The 22,148-nt window shown below is 53.8% G+C and overlaps 8 protein-coding genes across 8 annotated transcripts; 4 read left to right on the top strand and 4 right to left on the bottom strand.

Moving 5' to 3' along the window:
- Positions 1 to 31: 31 nt before the first annotated feature.
- On the top strand, positions 32 to 2,322 carry C8Q71DRAFT_62783 (uncharacterized protein). The gene is made up of 3 exons (XM_047919635.1): positions 32 to 225; positions 289 to 2,258; positions 2,319 to 2,322. The coding sequence occupies exon 2, from the start codon at positions 365 to 367 to the stop codon at positions 2,237 to 2,239; it is 1,875 nt and encodes a 624-aa protein (XP_047779083.1). The 5' UTR covers positions 32 to 225; positions 289 to 364; the 3' UTR covers positions 2,240 to 2,258; positions 2,319 to 2,322.
- A 131-nt stretch (positions 2,323 to 2,453) lies between these two features.
- C8Q71DRAFT_848328 (uncharacterized protein) lies at positions 2,454 to 4,637 on the bottom strand (the record flags this gene model as incomplete). Its single annotated transcript, XM_047926678.1, has 5 exons — positions 4,431 to 4,637; positions 3,176 to 4,376; positions 2,763 to 3,105; positions 2,596 to 2,699; positions 2,454 to 2,561 (listed from the first exon to the last, which is right to left on the bottom strand). Exons 2-5 carry the CDS (start codon positions 4,361 to 4,363, stop codon positions 2,454 to 2,456), a joined length of 1,743 nt encoding a protein of 580 aa, XP_047779082.1. The 5' UTR covers positions 4,364 to 4,376; positions 4,431 to 4,637.
- A 251-nt stretch (positions 4,638 to 4,888) lies between these two features.
- C8Q71DRAFT_858039 (FAD/NAD-P-binding domain-containing protein) lies at positions 4,889 to 7,498 on the bottom strand (the record flags this gene model as incomplete). Its single annotated transcript, XM_047927468.1, has 13 exons — positions 4,889 to 4,938; positions 4,990 to 5,034; positions 5,092 to 5,237; positions 5,301 to 5,439; positions 5,486 to 5,592; positions 5,647 to 5,767; positions 5,822 to 5,893; positions 5,949 to 5,987; positions 6,049 to 6,145; positions 6,218 to 6,430; positions 6,487 to 6,526; positions 6,586 to 6,610; positions 6,667 to 7,498. The coding sequence occupies 13 exons, from the start codon at positions 7,496 to 7,498 to the stop codon at positions 4,889 to 4,891; spliced, it is 1,926 nt and encodes a 641-aa protein (XP_047779081.1).
- A 1,443-nt stretch (positions 7,499 to 8,941) lies between these two features.
- On the top strand, positions 8,942 to 9,906 carry C8Q71DRAFT_907681 (uncharacterized protein; the record flags this gene model as incomplete). The annotated part of the gene is made up of 4 exons (XM_047928966.1): positions 8,942 to 9,381; positions 9,437 to 9,466; positions 9,517 to 9,838; positions 9,896 to 9,906. The coding sequence occupies exons 1-4, from the start codon at positions 9,031 to 9,033 to the stop codon at positions 9,904 to 9,906; spliced, it is 714 nt and encodes a 237-aa protein (XP_047779080.1). The 5' UTR covers positions 8,942 to 9,030.
- Positions 9,907 to 10,996: 1,090 nt separating this feature from the next.
- On the bottom strand, positions 10,997 to 13,576 carry C8Q71DRAFT_62614 (uncharacterized protein). The gene is made up of 22 exons (XM_047919634.1): positions 13,510 to 13,576; positions 13,152 to 13,444; positions 13,003 to 13,084; positions 12,926 to 12,939; positions 12,838 to 12,874; positions 12,723 to 12,784; positions 12,663 to 12,672; positions 12,596 to 12,613; positions 12,519 to 12,544; positions 12,442 to 12,467; positions 12,334 to 12,386; positions 12,244 to 12,268; positions 12,181 to 12,192; positions 12,105 to 12,120; positions 12,002 to 12,044; positions 11,843 to 11,943; positions 11,713 to 11,772; positions 11,626 to 11,653; positions 11,504 to 11,567; positions 11,424 to 11,448; positions 11,255 to 11,368; positions 10,997 to 11,188 (listed from the first exon to the last, which is right to left on the bottom strand). The coding sequence occupies exons 2-22, from the start codon at positions 13,220 to 13,222 to the stop codon at positions 11,164 to 11,166; spliced, it is 912 nt and encodes a 303-aa protein (XP_047779079.1). The 5' UTR covers positions 13,223 to 13,444; positions 13,510 to 13,576; the 3' UTR covers positions 10,997 to 11,163.
- A 242-nt stretch (positions 13,577 to 13,818) lies between these two features.
- Positions 13,819 to 18,471, bottom strand: C8Q71DRAFT_907679 (Oxysterol-binding protein-domain-containing protein). The gene is made up of 13 exons (XM_047928965.1): positions 18,269 to 18,471; positions 18,169 to 18,219; positions 17,995 to 18,114; positions 17,716 to 17,940; positions 17,353 to 17,664; positions 17,164 to 17,304; positions 15,720 to 17,104; positions 15,637 to 15,664; positions 15,464 to 15,582; positions 15,290 to 15,412; positions 15,010 to 15,237; positions 14,082 to 14,956; positions 13,819 to 14,021 (listed from the first exon to the last, which is right to left on the bottom strand). The coding sequence occupies exons 1-12, from the start codon at positions 18,309 to 18,311 to the stop codon at positions 14,291 to 14,293; spliced, it is 3,441 nt and encodes a 1,146-aa protein (XP_047779078.1). The 5' UTR covers positions 18,312 to 18,471; the 3' UTR covers positions 13,819 to 14,021; positions 14,082 to 14,290.
- Positions 18,472 to 18,591: 120 nt separating this feature from the next.
- Positions 18,592 to 19,273, top strand: C8Q71DRAFT_62517 (uncharacterized protein). The gene is made up of 2 exons (XM_047919633.1): positions 18,592 to 18,931; positions 18,997 to 19,273. The coding sequence occupies exons 1-2, from the start codon at positions 18,661 to 18,663 to the stop codon at positions 19,068 to 19,070; spliced, it is 345 nt and encodes a 114-aa protein (XP_047779077.1). The 5' UTR covers positions 18,592 to 18,660; the 3' UTR covers positions 19,071 to 19,273.
- Positions 19,274 to 20,062: 789 nt separating this feature from the next.
- Positions 20,063 to 22,036, top strand: C8Q71DRAFT_858035 (uncharacterized protein; the record flags this gene model as incomplete). The annotated part of the gene is made up of 11 exons (XM_047927467.1): positions 20,063 to 20,191; positions 20,245 to 20,421; positions 20,482 to 20,639; positions 20,700 to 20,776; positions 20,834 to 21,064; positions 21,121 to 21,170; positions 21,229 to 21,293; positions 21,346 to 21,512; positions 21,563 to 21,636; positions 21,687 to 21,956; positions 22,025 to 22,036. 11 exons carry the CDS (start codon positions 20,063 to 20,065, stop codon positions 22,034 to 22,036), a joined length of 1,410 nt encoding a protein of 469 aa, XP_047779076.1.
- Between the last annotated feature and the right edge of the window lie 112 nt (positions 22,037 to 22,148).

Raw genomic sequence — 22,148 nt, 5'->3', positions numbered from 1 at the left:
GAAGACAACGGTCATTTGACGGTCACCCACAATTTGACCCACATCGGACATTAGCCGCCTGTCCTGATTAGTAAGCACGATGCGGTGGATGGCCTGCCAGTGCAGCCTCCGGTCCTGGCCACGCTCGATCGTTGAACTGTTCCACATCGGCACTAGAGTGACTGCCTCCAACTCGAAGCTGACGTTTGCGGACGGGTCACAGGACTTGCAGGATCATCAGAACTGGTACGCGAGGTTTCTTTCCTGTTCTGCCTGAGTTCGCGCAATAATCATTGTAGCCTTGTACAGTCGCGATCGTTCGGTTGGATCTGCAGTAGGCCGTGCTACGAACCGCCTCTGAAGGCTAAACCCTATCGCCCCAGTCATGTCGCGGAGTACTCAGGTCCAGAACAACACTGCAATCATCGAACGCCAACTCGATTCTATTGGTGTCGACGAGCAAAAAACAACCGAGGCTCTGGACGTCCTCCATACCAGGAGGAGCTCATTACTATCAGAGGCTCGTCGCACTGCAGTAGACGCGCAGTCCAAGCCCATCCACTGGCTTCCTCCGGAACTCCTTCTGGAGATATTCACTGCTCTTACCCACATAGAGAACACTAGAACGATGACGGTTGAATTTCTGATGCGCCCCGTCGTTGTCTCCCTCGTCTGCCATCGGTGGCGGGCACTGGCTCACTCTGCGCCAGGTCTATGGTTCCGCGTCCCCCTCTATTCTCATTGGGCGACGAGAACCTTCTTGAATCACTCCAAGAGGGTACCTCTTGAATTGGTCTGGCCCCTTGGGACGACACCTTGGAGGGAAGCATTCTCGCTTCTATGTCCATATATCCCGCGTATCCGGTCAATACGGTGGCACGCAGCCAGCAGCGGGTCGAGTACAGTACTCGACAGGCTCCTACTAATGTTGAGGAGTCCGAATTCGCGCCATCGTGTCTTACAGATGGTGGAGCTAATCGAGCCGCATCCGAGGATAATACGTCGATTTGGAAGCTTCGCTGTACTCGAGGAACTACGTCTCGTCGCAACCATGGTCTATCCCCGACCCGGCGTCCCGCTTCCTCGACTACGTTTGCTGAAACTCGACCACCGAGAATCGCTGCTTTCGGAATTGTATCGACTCGTCACATGTGCGCCAAACTTGAAGACACTTGTTCTAGCCAACACTGTGCCCATGCAGGACGTTATATTGCAGTCTGCCTCCGATGCGGATGGCAGCCTTCCTCGAGTTCTAGCTCTGCTGGATAATGGCGACACACATGATGTTCCCATGGCGGGCTGTTTGGAACACCTCGACTGGAGCTTCGCCCCTCCAGCGTACACATGGCTCCTTTTCGTTCTCCTGCCCATGCCGAATCTTCGTTCCCTCGCATTGTGTCTGAATACCGAATCGACCCTATGGCCGCAGTACATGAGCGATGACCCCTTGTTCCTGGACATCGCGCAGAACGGCATTCCGGTGCGCCTATCCTCGCTGCAGGAACTCGTCGTCCAATGCATCGACGATGGGGCGCTGAAACACGTATTCCGAAAAATCCGATGTCCAGTGCTTGCGAAGCTGCACATCACGTACTTGCCTCCCCTTCACGCATCGTGCGAGCTTCCGCAACTGCCCCGCCTCGAGTCCATGTTCTGCGACCCTCGACTCTACACTCTGACAGACCTCAAACTGTCTCACTTCACGTTGGATCCCGACGAAGCGAGGATCATGTTGCGCTACATGCCCGCTCTCACTCACCTCACCTTCCTGGAGTGCCCCCAAGTCGCCGCAGTCATCTGCGCCCTCTCCGGCGGCTCATGTGACAACGGACACGAAAATCCCTTTAACGTCTGGATATGCCCACGACTCGAAGTGCTGAGGGTGGTGGACTCCCCCGACCTCAAGTTTCAATGTCTGCGAGGCATGATCCATGCGCGTAGCCAGGCTTTCGGAGCGCCCGCTCCCTGTATGTCGTCAGCATCATCCAACACGGGCCATACCCTTCCGGGAGCACCGTCTCCACGCGTTGTCAAGCCTTTACGCCGAAAATTCCGGGATGCTGCCATCCGCCGAGCCTGCAATGTTACGCTCTCGCCGTCCGCAGGTAGAGCTACAGCCGCTGTGTACAACCCGTATGCTGCCGTGCGACCATCCCAGCTCCGCACTGTCTGTATCGAAGGTTGCGGTCGCGTCTCCCAGATTGAGGCAACGTCTCTGAGGGGCGAATTTCCATCGCTGAGGGTCAAATGGCAGCCGTAGCAAGAATATGCAACGTTCAGTGAGTCGTCGTGTCATTACCTCTAGTTGGTGCACTCAATACCCTCGTTGTCCCTTGTAGCCGCCTTAGAAATGAGCCCGTTCGCGTTACTTATATCTCAATTCTCGGAATTCCGCACTTCCATTGCATCGCCGAGCATCTCCGAAACATATGACCGCTTCGCAAAACCTATCACCTGTACATGTATTCTCCATCCTACGAATTATCGGCCCGGTATGACGACTCAACGAGAGCGCTTTGGGAGCTCCGTAATGCGCATGGTAACGGGCCGTTGCGATCATATAATCTGTGGTCAAATACGAGCTGAGACAAACAGTGGAAGCAGAGCGGCACTTACGGTCAGTGCGATTGCCGGGTCGTCGATAAAGCTGGCGTGGAAGTAGTGGTGTGCAGGCAGCACGTCCTGTTCATCTCGTCCACTCTGACCCGTCGAGAGTAGGGCTAGCCGCAGTCAGTAGGTTGAATATCAGTAACATAGCTAGCCGAACGAGTAGGAACACTCACCGTAATCATCCGAGTCGAAATTCCATTCTGGCGCACACTGCTGCTCGAATAAACGCTGTCCCGCGTGTGTTTCGAGTGCTTTTAGCACCCTTACGCCATTGCCCGCCTCCTTGCATCGCCACCACCAAACCTTTCCAACGAAAGTCGCATCGTCATCAAGACGCCTGGATGACCCTCTGCCTATGCCAAGGGACAGGTACCGCAAGGGTGGGATCGAGTTTGCCAGGCGGTCTAGCGATGGCTGCACACGACCGATGTCCCAAGTCTGCATGTGGATATCTTTCAGGCAGACTTGTATCATAACTAGCCGTGCTGCTGCTGCTAGCGTGTCGGCTATTGAGTCCTGTACGTCGCAGCATTAGTGGAGTGAAGCTACGTAGTACGGAGTTGGGTCTCCGCAATATGGCACTCACGAGAAAGCCAACGAGTCCTTGGCAAGATTGTGTTGTATAATCCATTGTGAGCTGGAAACAGCGCAGGCGTGGCAACGATGCGACTGGCACTCCGCACCATTTGAGGAGCGGCGTCCAATTGCCGAGGAACACTAGATTCGACAGAGAGAAAATAACCGGTGATGCATTCTCCACGTCTGCTACATTCAACGGCGTCCCTTCATGCCGGTACAAGGGCTCTTGCAGGTCGAGATGGAGGCAATGCACATGGCACGTCGACGGCCAACATGTGTTGAGAAACCGACTCCCAGCAGCATCGAAGACGCGGAGACTTGTCCACATTGCTATCGAGTCTGCTGCCTTGGTATCCCCGCCAAGTCTGCAATGGAATAGCTGAAGAGAAGAGAGGTTGGGGAAAACACGGGCCAAGGATGCGAGGGATGGTATATTGATGTACGTAAGCGAGAGGTGATGCACTGAAGTCCACTGCGATGGTGCCTCGACGTGTCTTTGCAGGAAAATGGAATCAACCAGCCCTGACGGGAAGAGTCGGCTAGAGGACGCACTGAGCCGTAGGGTGCGTACAGTACTCAGCGACGTGTTACGGAAGTTGAGCAGGGGGAGTGTGTGAAGGGAGAAGTCCTCATCACATACTGATAGGGTTTGAAGGCGAGTCCGCATCTGCATTATGGTTTCCAAGGAAAGTGGGCCGACATCCTTCAGAGCGAAATGAGTGAGGTGAGAGAGACCTGTGAGTGCGCTGCGAAGTCGAGCGTCAAGAGGTAGCAGACTTTCTAGCGGCGTCTCTATGGATAGATTCCTGAGACAAGATGTAGCGGAGAGTAGGTCCGCAAACAGTCTCAAACCGTCGCGATCAACCCGTGCGGCCAGGTTTGGCATCGGAAGATGCTCGGGCCGATGTGCCAGAAGAGGGAGGTCGTAGTGCCCAAGGGCCGTTTCGCCCACTGCCAGGAAGCGCAGCCACCGAAGCCGATCTTGAACATCCTCGAGCATGTACATGAAGGCCTTGATTGTGTGGTCCGGGGTCGTGGTGCGATTGGCTAGTATGACCTCTGAACAGGAACGACGTTTCGCCATGGGCAGGAGGTCCCTGCACACGGCCATGAGTCGCCGAGCATCCTCGGGGGATATGAGCTCCGTTATGGCCAGCAGAGAGTCGTCTGTGAGTGACAATAATCCGACCGGCATACTGCGGATAATTCTGCGCTTTCAGCTTGGTGGCATTGCCATGATAAATTGGAATTAGATACCGTACCTTCAGCACCCCAGCTGGGCCCGGGTTGTTCAATACGATCAATTTCCGGGAAGTCCTGGACACCCTCCGATGGACAAAGATTTGGGCGTGATGCAGAATAGTTATGGTACGTAGTAGTACGCACAAAGTACGCAGGGAGCGACCGTGTCGTGACAGAGGGATGCGGGCGCTCCGCTCAGCCACTCCGGTACGTAGCCGTGAGAACATCTCTGGGCTTCTCCGGGGACCGGAGGAGAAGTGCATTTGATGACTCCGTGGCCGACGTAGCATCGTTGATGGCTGGCAGGCTGCAGCAATACAGCGCGATAGTAAGGGAATAGTTCTGTCATATGGCATCGTTTTGCTAGAAAACACCACTGTTGAACGTTGAATGCCGAGTTCCACAACATGAAAGTATACATGGTGTCCAAAATACCGAAGGAAAGGACCTATGATATAAACCTATTGTATATGCGAGGCTAGGCCTCGTAGCGCTTCCCGTATACACCTTCCTGAATGGCTTTGATTTCTGCGAAACACTTCAATCGCACGTGACCACGCCAGTGACAATGATACTCACGGAGAGCGAGGTGCTTCGAGTGGTACCGGCACATAGCCAAGTTACCTGATGTGCAAAACCGATGTCAGGATAGCCAACTGACACACTGACGGCGATGCATACCCAGCATGAACCACATGTTTGGCACACCAAGCCATCTCCACGAGCCCTGTTGCTCGCCTTCCTCGGTGAGGTTCCATATAGGGTGGACCCCCGCAGACAGCTCGTCCCCGGCGATGCGGTTGATCGCTTTCGCGGCGCTCTCGAATCTGCCAGTGAGCAGGATCTTCAATGAGCTAAAACATCGCGAACGCTGGCGTTCCTGTACATACCCAGTGGCATAGATAACTACATCGGCATCGAGCTCGCTGCCGTCCTCGAACCTTAGCCCAGTCTTGGTGAAGCGTTCGAGCAGGCTGTCATTCTTCAGCTTGATCTTGCCGTCGATGATCTTCTGACATGCTCCCACGTCTACATACGATGAGCAAAGACGTATCAAGAGCAACAGTTCACACACCGAGGTAGTAACCACCGCCGCGGGTCATCGCTGAGTACAACAATCCAGCATCGTGAGAGCCGAAGCCATACTTGAAACCGACTTTCTTGAGTCCGTCCAACAGTGCCCTGAGCGATACAGTCAGCAACAAGGACAAGCAGTTTCGGACGCGAGCGACGCACCTGTCTGCCTGCGCAATATCTTGCGTGATGCGCTTGGCCAGCTCCCTCATCATGAAGGTAGGTAAGGACGTGTTCACCAAGTCGGCGTCTTCAATCGGCCCCGTGCCTTCCCAGAATGTATCTAAATAAGTGGTAAGCCTTGTGTAGACATTGAAACATAGGCTAGCATACACACCGCCGAAAATTCGAGGCGCGCCCTCTTTGGTTGTCATGATGTATGTGTCGCTCCTTTGGTACAGAGTAACATCTGTGAAGCCATGAGCCGGACGACGACCATAAGATGCCCCGGTGGCACAACGTACCGACGCCGTGCTCCTCGCAATCCGCGGCAATATCGTGTGCTGATGTGGTAGGCGCAGCGTTGAAAGCTTGCAGGCGAGAGAGAGAGAAAATACTGCGCACCTGACGTACACGCTCCAACGATGACAACCTTCTTGCCAACATGGTCCCTTGCAGTCTTGAACTGCGTCGAATGTATGATCTCTCCCTGATAGCCCTCCTAGCACGCTCGCGTAAGTACCGGGGATCACATGCGCTGTCCGCAGCTGCGCTCCAATCTCATGTGGCATACCTGTCCAGCGTATGTCGGCATGTTCGGGACTCCGCCGCCGAACCCCAGTGCGAGAACGACATGGTCGACGTGGAAGGTACGCGTCGTGCCGTCCGCCTTCTTGACCATTACTTCGTACCTGCCGTCGCTCTGCGTCCTAACGCTCTCAGCAGAAGTGGACGTCCACACGTTCAGTTCCATCGCTTCTGCGTAGTATTCGAGCCAGTTCGCAATCTGATCGCGGGTGGTCATGAGCTCTATAGCATCACGGAAAAAATGATGGTTCGTACCTTCTGGGCAGGCGTAAACACTGGCCATGACGGAGGGAAGCTTTCAGACGGAGTCATGAGACTGCAAGGCTTGGCCAAGGAGAGCGACCGGTGACTCACGGCATGTACGGCATATGGTCATACCCTAGCAAGCAGCAGCTCAGCAGGGGATAGCATACTTGTCTACAACAAATGACTCACAGACAGGATCATGCAGACACAGCGCCTCGTAGCGCAATCTCCACTGATCACCGATGCGGTTCTGCTTCTCGATCACGAGCGTAGGGACGTCGAGCATCTTGAGGCGCACCGCCGCGTCGAGGCCGGCTTGGCCGCCGCCTATCACGATGACCGCAGGGTCGCGCCCGGCGAAGGACCGCTCCTCCTCGCGCTGGCTGAGCCACTTCCCGTGGTTAGGCAGGAACTCGCGCCGGGGACCGTTCCTCTCCGGGAACCCCTTGAGCTCCTCGAGAGTGGTGTACAGCGTAAACGCTTTCCACTCGCCGCTCGCGGTCGGCACGAGACGCAGCACGCCGCTCCCGATCCCGACGTTCGTCTGGAAGTCGAAGAGAACCTGGACCCATGCGAGGTCGGGGTACGGCTGCTTCAGCACTGCGCCCTCACGAAGCTTAAGGTTTGACAAGTCGAAGGGCGCGAGCTGGTCATCGAGGAACTTCTTGATCTTCTCCACTCCGTGGAAGGTGCGGAACTCCCAGGTGAGCGCGAGATGATCGCGCCACCAGCCGTCTTCGAGGAAGAGGCCGACGATCCTGATCGTGTTTTTCGCGGTGACGGCGTCAGCGAACTTCGCGAACCATTCGGAAGCGACCTTCTGAGCATCGAGGTCAGCTTGGAGGGAGGCCCCGAGACGATCGAGCGTAGGCAGAGCCGGTTCAAGGACGTCGATGACGTTAGGACCGCCTTTCTGCGAATCTAGAGTGGTTTGCTGCTGGGTAGCGGCGCTTGGTACCCCCTTCTGGGAGCCGAGAGCTGAAGAGACGTTCTCTCCAATCCTGTCAAAGATGGCCGCCATGATGAAGAGTTCGAGGAATGGATAGCAGGTTTGAGCCTGGCCTTATATACGCTCAGCGCATTACCGCCGACACAGATAAGCCGTAAATATGGTGTAGAATGCACTTCCCGTGCGAGCGAACATGTCCATGATTCGTTCGCATTCGGTATGAAAGGCAGGTCAACTGACAAGCCTAGGTCCCTGTGAGCGAGAAGTTCGATAGCTAGAAGAGATGGAGGTGTGCTGATGCTTCGCTGCCCATCAGTTATAACACGTGCCACGTACTCTTTACGTACCCGGTGCACTCCTCGGAGCGGTCAATGGTACGAGGCACCTGCGAGGCACTGGAGACGTTCTGTATCTCAAGAGCATTTACCACTCTGGGCTGGAGTGTCGTAAACCATGATACTGCGATCAAGGGAACACGCAACGGCTGCAGTGTTTTTCGGCTGGCCGCTCGGATGGGACCCGACAGGCTCGAGCTCGAGGTTGGCCCGCCACTCTGCGGTCGTTCTGGTGAGTACACACACCAGGAAACTGACAGCAAGACACGTCACCAAGCGTTCTCTGCAAATTGGACTTTACGCAGGCAGTAGTCGGGTGGTGCGTGTATTCTCGATGATTCTGAACTTCGAACAGATTTCGACGGTCGCCCACTTGTGCCTGGTCCGTATAGAGCCGTTTACTCGTGTCGATTCAAGGCATATAACTTAGCCGGCCGCCAAGTTGCTGGCTCACAGTATAGAAATACGGCTGGTATGTTGCAACTGGTGCTGAGTCTGCTGACACAGGTGGGTGGAGGAAGTACCCACCAAGGACCCACCCGGCAAGTTGACCGCGGGCGAGCGCCGATGGCGAGCGCTCCTCGGTCCGGACAAGGCCGCAGGCGCCTGTGGCCATGTTGTCTATACAGACTATACTTACTTACTGGGTATTTATTTAGTCTCCGTTGCCGACCATAAAAGAACGACAAGCAATTACTGGGTATTGCTTATACTTATGTTATTTGTGACTACCTTCTCCTCCTCCTCTTTTGTAGTGAGTAGGGGCAATGCCCCGCATGTTCGGCAACTTCCGTGTCCGCGCTGAAGAGCCTTAGCCGCCGAAAGAGGTGGGCAAGACTTGCGGAACATCTGGACGATACAACACTCGTTCAAATATTCTGATTCATTGATGGATATTCATCTAAAATCGAGTACTCAAGAATGTTCCGGATACATTGGGCGTGAAGCTTCCTTAGTGCTGTGTTACAAGAAGCCCATGAGAACAAATGATTAAAAATATTCTGTCCGGAACATTCTCTTGAACCCGATTTAAGATGATTTTACATGTACATTGACGAATATTTGAGCCACGGCATCGAAGGGAAAGTGTTCCTCAGCGACGAGCCTCGCGCGGGCACGGACTGCATTATGTAAGCAAGGCGCGCGCGTCGAGAGCGCGTCGCGACGCGTCTGTGTCTGCGCTTCGTCTTTCATTACCCTTCAGCAGACGCGTTCTCGTGTGCTGTGCCTCTCGACTGCTCTTACTCTGATACCTCCATATGCTACTGAATGCCTCGTAATCATGGGTTTGGCTCGAAACCTCGCAGTAAGGCTCAGAAGGCCATCTTTCAGCAGATCCAGCCCCTCGGCACTCAGCTAGCAGCTGCTGGCTACCATTCTCGTGAGCACCATCGTACATCACTGCGCACTCATTCACATAGTAAAGGCTGCAATGGGGCATGTCTTGTAGCGGCGCAGCCACCATATTTCGCGGACCGGGAGTCACCAGTGCCGTCTTCGTCTGGCGCCGTGGTGCCGACAAAACTTGGTCTCGAAGCAGCATTCGAAGAATTGCGCAGGAAGATTTGGAACCTCGGGAGACAGATTGAGAGGGCTAGAAAAGGAAGGGATAAGCTCCAGGTGCGTTCCTTCGCTCTCGAGAACAATCGCAGTCTCATGGATGTGTTTTGTATAGGCAAAAGTCGTCCAATTGAAGGCAGCGCTAGTCGATAGAGGACCGAGCTCCACCGTAATCTCGGACACGACTCACCATAGAAACTGGGTAGGGTTACCCGGGCTGAAGAGCTGAAGCGCAAAGCCAGGGAGGAGGAGGCCGATCGTGAACGGAAGAAAGCCAAGCATGATGAGTACCATACCAAGGTCGATTCCATCGACGTTCAACTTATGCCGGGATACTGGGAAAGTGCTGATAATGCCAAGAGTATTACTCTTGATAGGATACGGCTTCAGCTTGCTTGGCTTCGCGCAAGGAAAGTCCACGTTCCGGCTGGTCTTTCTTCTGCGAAGAAGGCTGATGCACTCAAGGGACTGATCGACATCCTTAGCGGTCTGCCTCCGGAAACCGCACGGGAACTCAGTGCGACAGCCTCAGGAATACCTGAACATACTGTACCATCATGAACATACCTCACAGACCTCATATGAATATACGGCGGCGTGCTAATCTTCTCTGTAGATAGTCTATACCCTCACCATTGCATATAATCCTCACTTACATCGTATTCTGTGCTTGATCCAATCATCATACAACAGTATCATTGTGTACATACAGTATATACATGCTCACGTAGCTCTACAAATATTTTGGTGGCTTCTGCTTCTCTGTAGCTGGTGCGGAGGGTAAATTGGGCACATAACACGACTGCGTGACCGCGTATTCTTGCGATTTGAATCACGTGCCGTGGACGTTTTCCTTGGGCGCGTTGCCCGTAGTCATTTGTAGTTCGTCCCGTGGCTCGCCTTCAAGTTCTCATATCAAGCTTCTACTTACCGTCAGCAGTTTCTGAGACACCGTTACTGTTACATATCCAATTGTACATGCCAGGAATTGGCTCACTGGCATGCCAAAATTGGGAGATGTACGTCGTACTGTTCCGGGGACGTCTAGACTATCCAGTTTATTTACTGGCCATTCCTCGTAAGGTAAGGGCAGCCTATAACGATGGTGCTGAGTTCACTCTGACCTCACAAATAATAACCGCGTCCTTATAGGTGATTGAAGGAGTGATGCTACGGCATGCAAGACGATCTCCGCCCGGGGATATGATTCTGAAGAGAGACGAAGAGAATGAGCTCGGCGAGAACTACTCTAAGTCTCATGAGGGAGTACCTTCATAACTCCTATACAGGGTTGTGTTCAGATCGTTGACGCATCTACTAAGCGGGCTTTGCTGGGTATGGCAGAACGAGTTCGACCAGCTGCAACAGAAGGGCCTCGCTCTTCATTTACGTCACGAACTCGAGAAAACTTCACGCCCGATTAGTCTTTGGACGGTCGCCTGCAGAGACGCAGTGGATGCTATGCAACTGGGCGCAAGAAAATTTGGTTCAAGTTGCGCGTGAGCGCCATCGCCGAGTTCACCGGCTCGCCTTGCGCAGGCCGTTGGACTAATGACCGTCTTGGGCTCGGGCTCCTCGCGCAGAAATCCTGGTCTAATCTCCCCCCGGACAGCTTGCAGTAAGTATATTTCATGCGATTTTGTGATCATGACTCATGCCATCCGTGTAGCATGACTTATCTAGCCAGGGCGGATTCAGAATCTCTTCGCCCATTTACCTGTGTCCAAGTCGGTCAAGCGTGTGAGGTCTGAATATGAAATTCCGAGTGTCCTTTGCTACAGTTGCTTGAAAAGAGATCTGTAGGACTAGCATTCGAAGTACTTGATTCTCCGAGTCTACGAATCATGACGGTGGGCTCGAACCCTCCCTGTGGATGATGGATGTGATATCAGCTGTCGATGAAAGTGGGTATGGGACACTCATGAAGACATACCTGGAGAGTAGTTCCTTTGGAACTGAATCGACCGCATGGTCCAGGACCATGTTGCTCCATCTGCTGGGATTCGTCGGCATGCTGACCTTCTTGACGTAGTGCCGCACATTCCACCTGAGACCCTAGTGTCAGTTCCCAACAGGCGGGGGGCATCGAGTGACGACCGTACATGAACAGAAGGGAGTTGACGTAGACTAGGTCCCCGTAGTTCAGTAACAGTCACTCCAGAATGAGCAAGCGACTACTTACGCCCACTTGCAGGTACGTAAAATATCATGGAATACAACGTCTTACTCGTACCGTCAGTCAGGAGCTAGCACAACGAGGTCAGCGGCGCGGACTACGGCTGTGTCAACTAGGAAGTAATTGACAAGAACAACAGCTAGGATTTGGGCAATTCTGACGTATGTTATCAATGAGAGACATCCGCGCGTTCACGGACTAGTACTGTGACTTACGCCGTAAACATCCCTCGAGAGATCGCGTAGTTGACGAGTCTGGTTATCATGTTGTCGGAGCTGAGACAGGGGATAGATAGTCAATGGCGCATTCCAACCGGATATAGTTGAAGCTTGACCGACTACGCACGGTTCCTGCCCAGTTTTCGCATCTTGTAGATGATAGCACAACCACACAGTGATGTAGATATCAGTGATCACTGCGCAGGCGAGACGCATGGGTCCAACCAGCTGCAGAAGAGGCCTCATATCAGTACAGTGTATAAGCATCGAGGGACACGAGTCCAACCTTGTTCTTTGCCAAAGCGCCTTCAATATTGTCTGTCATGACACTGGCAGCGTACTAGACGTCAGGGATCCATGCCTACGAACAGTGAATGTAATATACGTACACATGTGCAGCGTTCACTGCATCATTTGAGTATGAGCGAGGATGAGGCCGTTAGGTAGCTCTCAGGGATCACATACCTAGGCCTGCAACTAGGTAGCACAATCGCTACCATGATCATGAAGCATGTAGACGCTACTTACCCAGTGATCCTGTCGCGAAGAGCAGCTGTGCCAGCCGCAGTGTCAGATACACGCAGCGGGCCGGGACTACCGGCGGAAGCGGACACGCACCGGAGGTGCCATGATGAATTGCCATCGCGAGAGACGGTCCGATTGCTTGAGGACTCGTAAGAAGCGGTCAGCTTCAACAAAGGAGTGTGTCTGCCACCGTGTACCCACACTTCCATATTGTGTACAAGTAGCAACTGACTCAGACACATCAGGGTTCCGTCGTGCAGAGATTATATCATGCCTACCAATGGACTATGAAAATAGTAATACACTATAGATGGACGTGAAATGCTATTTCACTCGGTGCTGGAGCATAACTCACACCGAAGAACATTATGCCCTACGAAACAAGTGAGCAAGACGCGCTTTGCCTTGGCCGAAGTGCTCACAGGTAGGATGCTGCGATTATTCAGTATGAGAACCACGTCGCCGAGATCGAGATGGCTTACCCAGGTAGACCCTCAAAGCGCGCGGGTGTGCCGCGACCTCCAACCAGGATATCCCAGTCACACTGACCTACTCTGAGCCGGGGTTCCGAGTCGATGAACGTAGCAAGGAGCTTACCGCAGTCCCCATGATCATCTTTCCGGTGTCTAACATCCTGTCGATGAGGGTGAGCCACAATCAGACCCCAGCGAAGCGCAGCATTCACCAGACGAGGGTGACCTACACGAGGGCGGACTGATCTGAACGGTCCAGTGACTGGTGATAAACAGTCTGCAGACGTACCAGGATTTTGATATGTTTGTGATCAGTGGAGGCATAATTGTTGACGTAGTACAACACTTGGCCGCAGGTGCAGCCGTACAACCTGCGTCATCCAGTCATTAGGGTTAGCGGCATCGTCTCAGGTCCAAAGCCAAGCCAGACCGACTTACATCCACGAGAAGGTTCCTGAGAGGAGTATAGCACCCAGAATACCGTTGAGTTCCGCCTCGGAAATGTGCATTGCCGCGGGCTATAGTGAGTACAGGCGAAAATGTTTGCAATTTCCGGAGCGATATGCACTTGCATCTGGGTCAGGATGCAGATCAGACTTTTATATTAGGCCAGCGCAGTCAGAGTGCACAGTGGTAAGGCTTCCTGCACCACTGACTCATACTGTACGCAAGATTTGATCCATGAATAACGCCGTAAGACACACGGTTACCGGGCTCGTCGTGTCGGTTAGCTGTGTACGATATTAACGGAGCCTGTTAGCATATACTTTCGACACCCCAACGGGTTCACTGTGACCTTGCTCTGATGTGTACAATCGTGAGTTAGCAAAGGTTATCACTGTCTCATGGTGCTTTCCTCCCAGTGGACACGAGGTCTGCAGCGTAACGCACGTTAGCAGCGTGGCTTGGATCATACGGAAGGAATGAACCACAACACACGTACCTGCTCGAGTGACACAATACCACACGCTCCTTCAGCCACCGCGCTTCTGGTTCGTCCCACCCGCAGCACACGCAAAACTCATTTACTTGCGGGATAACGTAGCAGATGAACGTTTGCACTGCCGCTTCCCCCTGCGGATTTGATATCCGATGCTCACGAAGCGAGGGCATGACGGTTCCATTCAGCTACGAGCCACAGACATACCAACTAAGTGACCGGTACCCCGGAGGATGGCTTCATTGCGGTAGGTGAGCGTAAGGCCATAGGCTGAGCCTGTGTAGACCATTGCTGGCCTGACGGCTGAGGCCGTGCCATGAATACTTCTTCCATCGATTCTCGGCTCCAAAAATTTATTCTGATCAGGCCTGTGTGAGCATGATGATCAACGTCCATTCGGTACAAGTTGAGCACAAGAAGCTACTCACCTTCGTGTGTCTGGCAAAGGATGTTATCACCACCGGCGCTTGCGGGGCCTGAGACCCTGACAGGAACAACGGATACATTGCTATTCTTCGCGAAACGGGGAGCGTGCTAGTCTACAACAATGCCATAGATACATATGCATTAACTTCGTACGCGTCGATCCCTAGACGTGCATATAGTGTCAACAAGTCCAACCATAGCAGCGGCGGCGTTATGGTTGATCCTCGATGAAGATACGGTCAACATTCTTCCAAGAAGTCACCTGCCCTACATGTCTGGAGTCCCACACTTTGTCGCGTTCTATCCAATACTCCAGCTCGCCGTTGACCGTCGACGGGGCCCACACCCTCTCGCCTGTGTCAGGTTCCGTCTCTGCAGAGAACCAGCGCGGACGGTGAGGGGGCGCGCGGCCCTCCTCACGCGCTTTCCGTGTCGCCCGCTGGAATTCCTCTTGCTTGTTCTTGAGTTCATTCGCACGTTCGTACTTGCCTAGCTCGAAGGCACGTTGGTCGGGGCGGAGGCGGCAGTCCGTTGGTGCGACGTAGGGCCCGAGCGTATCCGGGCAGTCGTTGAGCGTGACGGCGAATGGAGTGAGGTTGAATGGTGCCGCGGGCTTCTCCGAGTTGCGCCAGAGGAGAATATACTCCGGGGTCACGGACGAGTCCTGACCACCGACTTTGACGTCGGGATGAAGCTGCCCTATACCAGTACCTACGGCTCGCGCTACCAACTGACTGTTCCAGCGCCCAGCGATCTCGTAGGTCACGTTGCCGTGGACATCCGATACGTAGCCACAGATCTCAAACGCGTCCTTTCCACGCCAGCCACGGGGCTTGAAAGTGAGCACGCATTTGTCTCCAGTACGATGATTGGTGACCTATGACGACCTCAGCAAACTGGCTCGCTGACCAGATGGGCTTTTAAACTTACCACCATGTCACCGTAGTGATCGATGGTCGGCGAGCCCAGGATGAAGCCAGAGATATTGGTCGTAACCTTCTTCCAGCTGAAATGCTCAACTACCCGACCTTCAGCGTGCGGTCCTTTGGCTACTGGGTAATTTGGCGCCCGTTCCTTGGGGAGCAGAAGTTCCGCGTGTGCTACGCCTGTTGGACGGATCTCGAAAGATTTACCCATGAACTTGTTCTGGGCATCAACCTAGGGTATCTTGAGTATCGGCTGAGTGTCTGAAAGTACAAGGTCACTATACCTCGCCATAGTAACGCCAGTGAGGGGACTCCGCCCAGCAGGCTGACATTGGTGGATGGTGGCTGACTTGCTCGGACATGTAGCGATAGTCCTTGTCTAGCGAAACGTACTCGAAGCTCTCGCCCTGGACAGCGTTCTGAGCATGCGCCGCGAAATATCGGTCTCAGTCACGTACCAACATCGGATTGAAGGGTTTGGCTATTCGACCGATCGTTGACGAGTAATTGGACATTGCAAAGGCAGCCACGTAAGCAATGCGCCGGTGAGCGTCAGTCTCGGCGTGCGCAGAATCAACTAGTAAGCTCAGCGGTCAGCCTCAGAAAAGCGTGACTCTCATAGCAAACTTACGACACTCGGAGAACTCCATGTCTTCGGCCTGTAGGTGTGGCATTAGAGATACTGCAGCAGAGTATCCTCGGCATATCACGTACCATGCGTTGCAGCATACTCGTTGGCTCATTGAAGAACACAGGGAAGGATATCTTCGTCAAATCCTTGCCAATGCTATTCTTCAGCACCGCCCACAAGCTCATAGGTGGCCGGTCATCGTTGTCTATGGCGAGCCGTTGACGAAGCTTGAGATAGCCGAGATACTGGTCCCTGTGGATCGTGATCCACAAATGGTCGGATATCACAGGCTTGACAACGAGATTCGGGAGGTTGTTGCTCTCAATCGCGTCGAAAAACTCATCCTCCTCGTCCGTGTCGACCATAGTGTCGTCGTCCGCGGTAGGCGGGGCCCCAGTCGCCGAGAACGCTCGAGCGGCAGACGCAGCCATTATAGACTGTATAGGTGACGTCGCAGATGCCTGTCTAGAGATCGGGCGGCGGATCATCCCAACGCCGAGTCCAGGTGTCGGTGGTGGCGACGTAGGCGTCTGAACACTGAAGGAGCTGGCCGATTCAGACATGGGAGAAGCAAGCTGGGGCGACCGGGCCTTGATCGTGCCCCCACTGTCTACGTGTGTCATCGCGGAGACGTAGCTCGATTCCATTCGGCTGCGCCGGCGAGACTGCTTGCGGAGCTCACTCTCCAGGGTCTGGGAGTCCTGGACCACCAGTTGCAGGCTTTCTTCCCACAGGTTCTGCCGCTCGCGCTCGCGCTCGAGCTTCGCCTTCCACCAGTCCTCGCGGTCCTTGACCATCTGCACGTACTCAACAAGCATGCCATGCACGGATTGCAGCGTGTCCTCTACGGCTGTCCTCAGTTCGATGGCTTTCGGGGATGGATCGGGCACGGGCATCTTCGAGACAAGATCGGACGCGAGCTCGACCTGCGCTACGAGTGTGCTTCCTTGCAGCTCGAACGAGTTGTTGTGTGGGAGTATCTTGCCCTCAGACTCGGCGAATGACTCGTGTCCCTCGTCCCGCTCATCGCTCGACTCCTTCAGGCTCTTCTCATGCTTCGAAGGGACGTCGTCGCCCGACTCTGTCTCGGCACCCAGCATTGAGCTCGCGGCGGAATGGTGAATGCTGTCGGCGAGCTTGGCACGCGAGACGTGCGTGCTCACCAACGTACCTCGGATCGAGGTGCCCCCGGAGAAGCTGGGCAAGCTAGGCACGTCGCTCTCACCGCTCTTGCGCTCGTTATCGCCCTCATGGCGAGCGTACTCGACCGCTTTCTGTAGCGCCTGCGTCCATCGTGCAGCTTCGACGCGGTGATTTGCCTTTAGATACCACTTCTGTGCGCCGCGAACACCTGTGGAATGCACCTCGAAGCGCAGGCCTGAGTTGCCCGGGGATACGTGCAGTGCGGCGGTCTTCATAGCGATTGAGCCACGACTGGCTATGGACTCATCCTCTTGGTGTCGATAGTCTGAGGCAGATGTCAGCAAAAACAGAGAGATAGCAGCTGAGGTGACTATATCGACTGACATGATAGAACTCCATTCTTTAGAACGAACCACCGGGTATTGTAGCCTTTCGCTACGTTTGTATACTTGTTCAGATACCCCTTCAGCTCAGGTGGCTCCGAATCTGAGGTTGGTTTCAACAGAGACGGGTCTTGATTCGTGACTAATACGTCATCAGCGCAGGCGAGAATGCAGCGTGTAACCCACTCACACTGCCTCAAGAACGCCTTGACACGGTCGTCCTTGCCGGCACTGTCATACAAAGCCTTTCCGTGTCGATCTCGAGCGAAGACATCCGCGCCTGCACGGACAGCGAGTTCCACCAACCGTAGATCCTTCCGCCTGACAGCTTCATGGAGGAGAGTCCGCCCAGAAGACTCGTCCAGGTACGATAGATCGACATGGCGTATGCGTGGCAACGACAAAAGCTTGATCAGGTCGTCGGGTGGAGGATCCGCTGGCGCGGAGAGGATATATGTACGCAGCAGTGAGCGATACGACGCAGTCAAGTACGCGCGCGAGTCTACGTATGCAAGGTCAGCCAGGAGTCTGATAGCTAGGAACGGCCACACACCTTGTATTGCCCGGATAGTCTCCTTTCCCTTCGCGACGTCTAGACACGTCCTCCCCTGACTATCTCTGAGCGTGTCATCAATCCCGTCCTGGTCAAGCAGTAAATTGATAACATCCACGCGCGCTATTGACGCTGCAAGATGAAGAGCCGTCGTTCCGGTGCCGGGTGGGTGTACCGCGTTGGGGGAGATCGCGCGGTGAGCTAGGAGTAGTGCCACGGTATCGGCTGTGAGAACGCGGTCAGTGGAGTTTCAGGACCATGAGGTCGCCCATCACGTACTCGATGCGCAACGTATGGCAAGGTGAAGCGCGGTTGCTCCCAACTCATGATCGCTTTCGACAGACTTCCGGCTATCCTTGTTCAGTGCGGACAGAAACGTATGTATACGCGCTGGGTCTCCTGTATACATCGTCATCAGACACGACTCTGCGGTGTACTTAATGGCCCACGCACCGCTCCGTAGTGCAGACAAGAGCTTAACCTGGTACAGCGGGTCTGGGGTCCCTGTTAATCTTCAGCATTCCTCGCCGCTCTCTGAGATGAACGTGCACACCATGCACACCATGAGCGTTGCTGCGACCTTCGACAGAGTCCATGTTGATGTACAGGTTGCAAGATGATGATATACGTGTCACTCAGGTCATAGAGTATGGCCCGGGGGGGCATCCAGAGCGGAACCGAGTGCAACGTAAGTATGGAAGTGGTGAACTCAGTCAATGGCTCTGAAGTGACGCAGCCACAGCCTGCCTAATGTGGAGGTTAAGTGGCTAGTATGCCATATATGGTCAGTTGAATGTGCTATAAACGCATGTAACATTTACTTGAATTCGATTCCATTTATTGCGTTTCGGCGCGTCTCAGTCGATCCGACGTCGAAACGAATGCCACCATGACATCCTAACCTCTATGTAGTAGGGCAGTCTACTTTCCTACTCGTTGCTCTACATGCTTATACTCTTTTCTCGAACCCAAATGCACTATGTAAGCTTGGGCCTTCAAGCTTTATGTATAACGAGCCTGTTGAGTCGATACTGCTCTTCCACATTTGTATCGCAAGGCCGCGCTCAAGCTGCTCGGAGACTTGAGACAGCCATGTTCATGTCAGCCCGCCGCCTCAAGCCTCCTCTCTCTGACTCAGGATTCTCGACGTGTCCACTCGGATTCAGCCACGATCTTTGTGACGTAATATTCAGTCCGGGCAGCATGGCTATCATAGGTGAGTCTGTTCCGAGGAAATTTAAAAAACAACTTGAACCGCTGAGCAGTTGCTACGATCTACAGGATTGCATGCGGCTTCGAACAGCTTCGAACCTCCGGGGCGAACTGCTCAACTGTCTCATCATGGCTCTTGGTGACTCAAAGTCTGTGCAGCAGATGGCTCAGGCTGCACAACGAGCTATGCAAATGAGCGTCGCTCGCCGAATGATCCTCGCCTTAACTGTTCACGCATCGTCCGGTTTGAGGAAGCTCGTGGTAGGTCCGCATGGCGCAGCTGCGTAGCCGACCATATGACAAGATGCAGAGTCGCTTCATGCCAGTTGGCGAAGCTGATCCAGTTTTTTGCACTTCGCCGTCGTTGTCTTAGTCTTCGACTTGCGTGTCATTGGCATGTACATCCTGGTATGGACCGGTTCCAGTTACTTCTGCTGCGCTCACCGACTTGTCTGTAGGCATCGATACCTCTGGTCCGATATCACTGCCTGTGGGAGACATCGGTAGTCCAGAGCACAGCTTGGACGCATATCTCCCCAGCATCATTGCATGTGCACAGCATCGCGGCTCATGCGCGTGCTCGCGGTTCATATACACCTCTATCGGGCGTTGAACCACCGTAGTCCTTCTTCACTTGGATTGTGCAAGCAGAAACCCATTGCGCAACGAGGCCGTTGGTGTGGTAGTCTGGAGGTATGTAACTGGTATGTAGCAACTGAGCTGCCTTGCAGTTGCCCCATCAGACACCCGTTGATCGAGACGTGAGTACTGTTTCTCTTCCGGACAATCTAACAATCCGTTGGTCTCTTGGCATGCATGATCATGCTACGTTCCCGGCGGCATGCTGAAATGACCAGAAATGCCAATGATATCCAAATGATATCAGACGCGAGGTGCGGACTCGTCCGATGGTCTTCATGTGGTGTGTGGGTTGTTGGCAGTCCTGTATCCGCCGGCACCATGCCAGGTATACATAAGGGCTCTCATCGCGGCGGACATCACAGATCCACTTCGTTCGTTCCCTCGACGTCGGCCACTGGCGTAGGCCTTCGTTTGCTACCCAGTCCCCATTCCTTGGGACAGTCCTCGGTTTCGACTTCGGTACATCGGCTGTTATTTCTCGTCATTCGTTAACATGACCATCTATATCCGGCTTCTGCCGTTCTTGGTCCTTTCATCTTTGGCAGTTGCCCTGAACGACTGGACAAAAGCATGCTTGAACGGCGAGTGCTCGTATGACGTCGCTGCAACGAGCCTGTACATCGTGAGTTCCGCAGCAAATGGGTCACTTAGCAGTTATCTGACGTGCCATTTCAGTCAGGCTCGCCCACTGCCGTTTCGGATCTTACCTCGGCCGCAGGTTGGGAGATACTCGAGTGCGACGCTAACAGCACGGCACAAGATATACGGGCTGTATGCGCTGATCCCACTGCGTCCTGCGAGCATCTGTTCCAGGGCGGCGCGGTCGGAACAATCGTACGGTTGCCCGAGAACGTTGGTCTGCTCCCTACCTTCTCATGCTAATGTTGATGCTGATAATATTATGCCTGACAGTGCACAGCGATGCCCTTCGCTCGAGTCGCGAAGGTATGGGACCACGAGAACCAGACTCGGGATATGCGTCGTCTAGGGAGATTCTATACCCCTCGGGCTTCCACAAATGTGAAGGGTATCAGCCTCGACACTAACTTCAGCGCTATCGATGTGTCCCAGTAAGTCGTTGCAGGGAAACAACAGCTGTGACGCTCGAGATTGACTTCGATTGGGTTCAGAAACGGCAACGTCTCTTTTGTCATTCGGGGATCCGATGATACTCAGGACCGACGGCGTACCGCTGTTGTTGAGGACAGTGAGTGCTGCGCTCGCAAATCACGAATAGCATCGCATGAGACTCATGCACTTCCAGACTTTACGACCTTTAACCATACGCTCACTTCGGACCCGGCTACTATCACCTTCGACAACCAAACAATCCTACTCGACGCCTCTGTACCTGCCGTCTCGATCGACGGGAACTCCGTGACGGGCGAGGTTCAGATTGCGGTCACTCCGCATGTTGATGTTACGGTCCAACTGGGCGTCGGGGTAGCTGGGACCCTCGTCCCTCCGAAACTCACGGAGCTAGGACTAGTGACGAGTGAGTTGTGATTCATCTGCATGTCTACCACGTAGAACTCACGTATTGAACTCCAGATGTGAATGGCAAGCTAGACGGGACGTTGCAGCTGAATGCCAGCGGAACGGTTCGTGTTGAAATTCTGTGCATCCACCTCAAGGAACCTGATCTCATTATTACTTTAGGGTACATTCACCACCGGTTCGATTCCTCTGTTCCAAATCGGCATCCCAGGACTGGACATTCCGGGGTACGCAGCCTTGTAGCCCAGGCCTGACGCTCGCTGTCTGACATTATGCCAGGATCTTGAGTGTTGGCCCAACATTCCACATCAACGCAAAAGCAACAGCCACCGTCGACGTAGGCGTCGGCCTTGACGTGGGTTTCGAATTCAGCGCAGACAACCTGGAACTATACTTCCCTCCTGCGTCGACATCCTCGAGTGGGGACATCTCGAACGGGCAAAACAGTAAGTGTACTACATACGAAAAAACAGCTCGAGTACTCATTGCCCCTCAGCCGCACAGGTCAACCTCCTCAGTTCTCCCAACGTCACATCCAACAGCACCCTCACTTTAGATCTGATACCCGGAGTGTGTTGACTTCGCATCCTACTGCCTTCACACGCTGATCCCGAGCTTAGATTTCATTTGGGATCAGCGCGTTTGATGGCGTCTCGGATGCGTCCGTCAGCCTCAACCTCGACAACTTCGTCGAAGTGGACCTCGTGCTGGACAGCAACGGGGACTCCTCTTCCAATTCGACGTCTAATGGCACGGAGAGCGCTGTCGCTGGTAGCGTGAACGTCGAGGGCGGTTTCAACGTTGTTGCTGCTGCTGATGCGACGTTGTTTGGTCTGCTCGACGACACCACGAGTGTGACCTTGTTTTCCAAGACATTCGAACTGTTCCAGGTAAGTACGTTGATGGTATGGTCAATCAAACATGTACTAAACTCGATTACTTCTGCGCACGAACATAGGACAATTTCTAAGTAACATTCGCATTCTTACATTCGACTTGGGTTTTGCGTGTGTTTTAAGACACGCGGTAGGGACATTGATTGAGAATACCCCAGCTGATACATGTTGTATGTATGTGCAGCC

This window comes from Rhodofomes roseus (genome assembly GCF_022264815.1).
Source record: "Rhodofomes roseus strain CIRM-BRFM 1785 chromosome Unknown C8Q71scaffold_10, whole genome shotgun sequence".
NCBI lineage: Eukaryota > Fungi > Basidiomycota > Agaricomycetes > Polyporales > Fomitopsidaceae > Rhodofomes > Rhodofomes roseus.
Note: the sequence above shows the minus strand (reverse complement) of the source record. Positions and strands in the feature narration are given on the sequence as shown.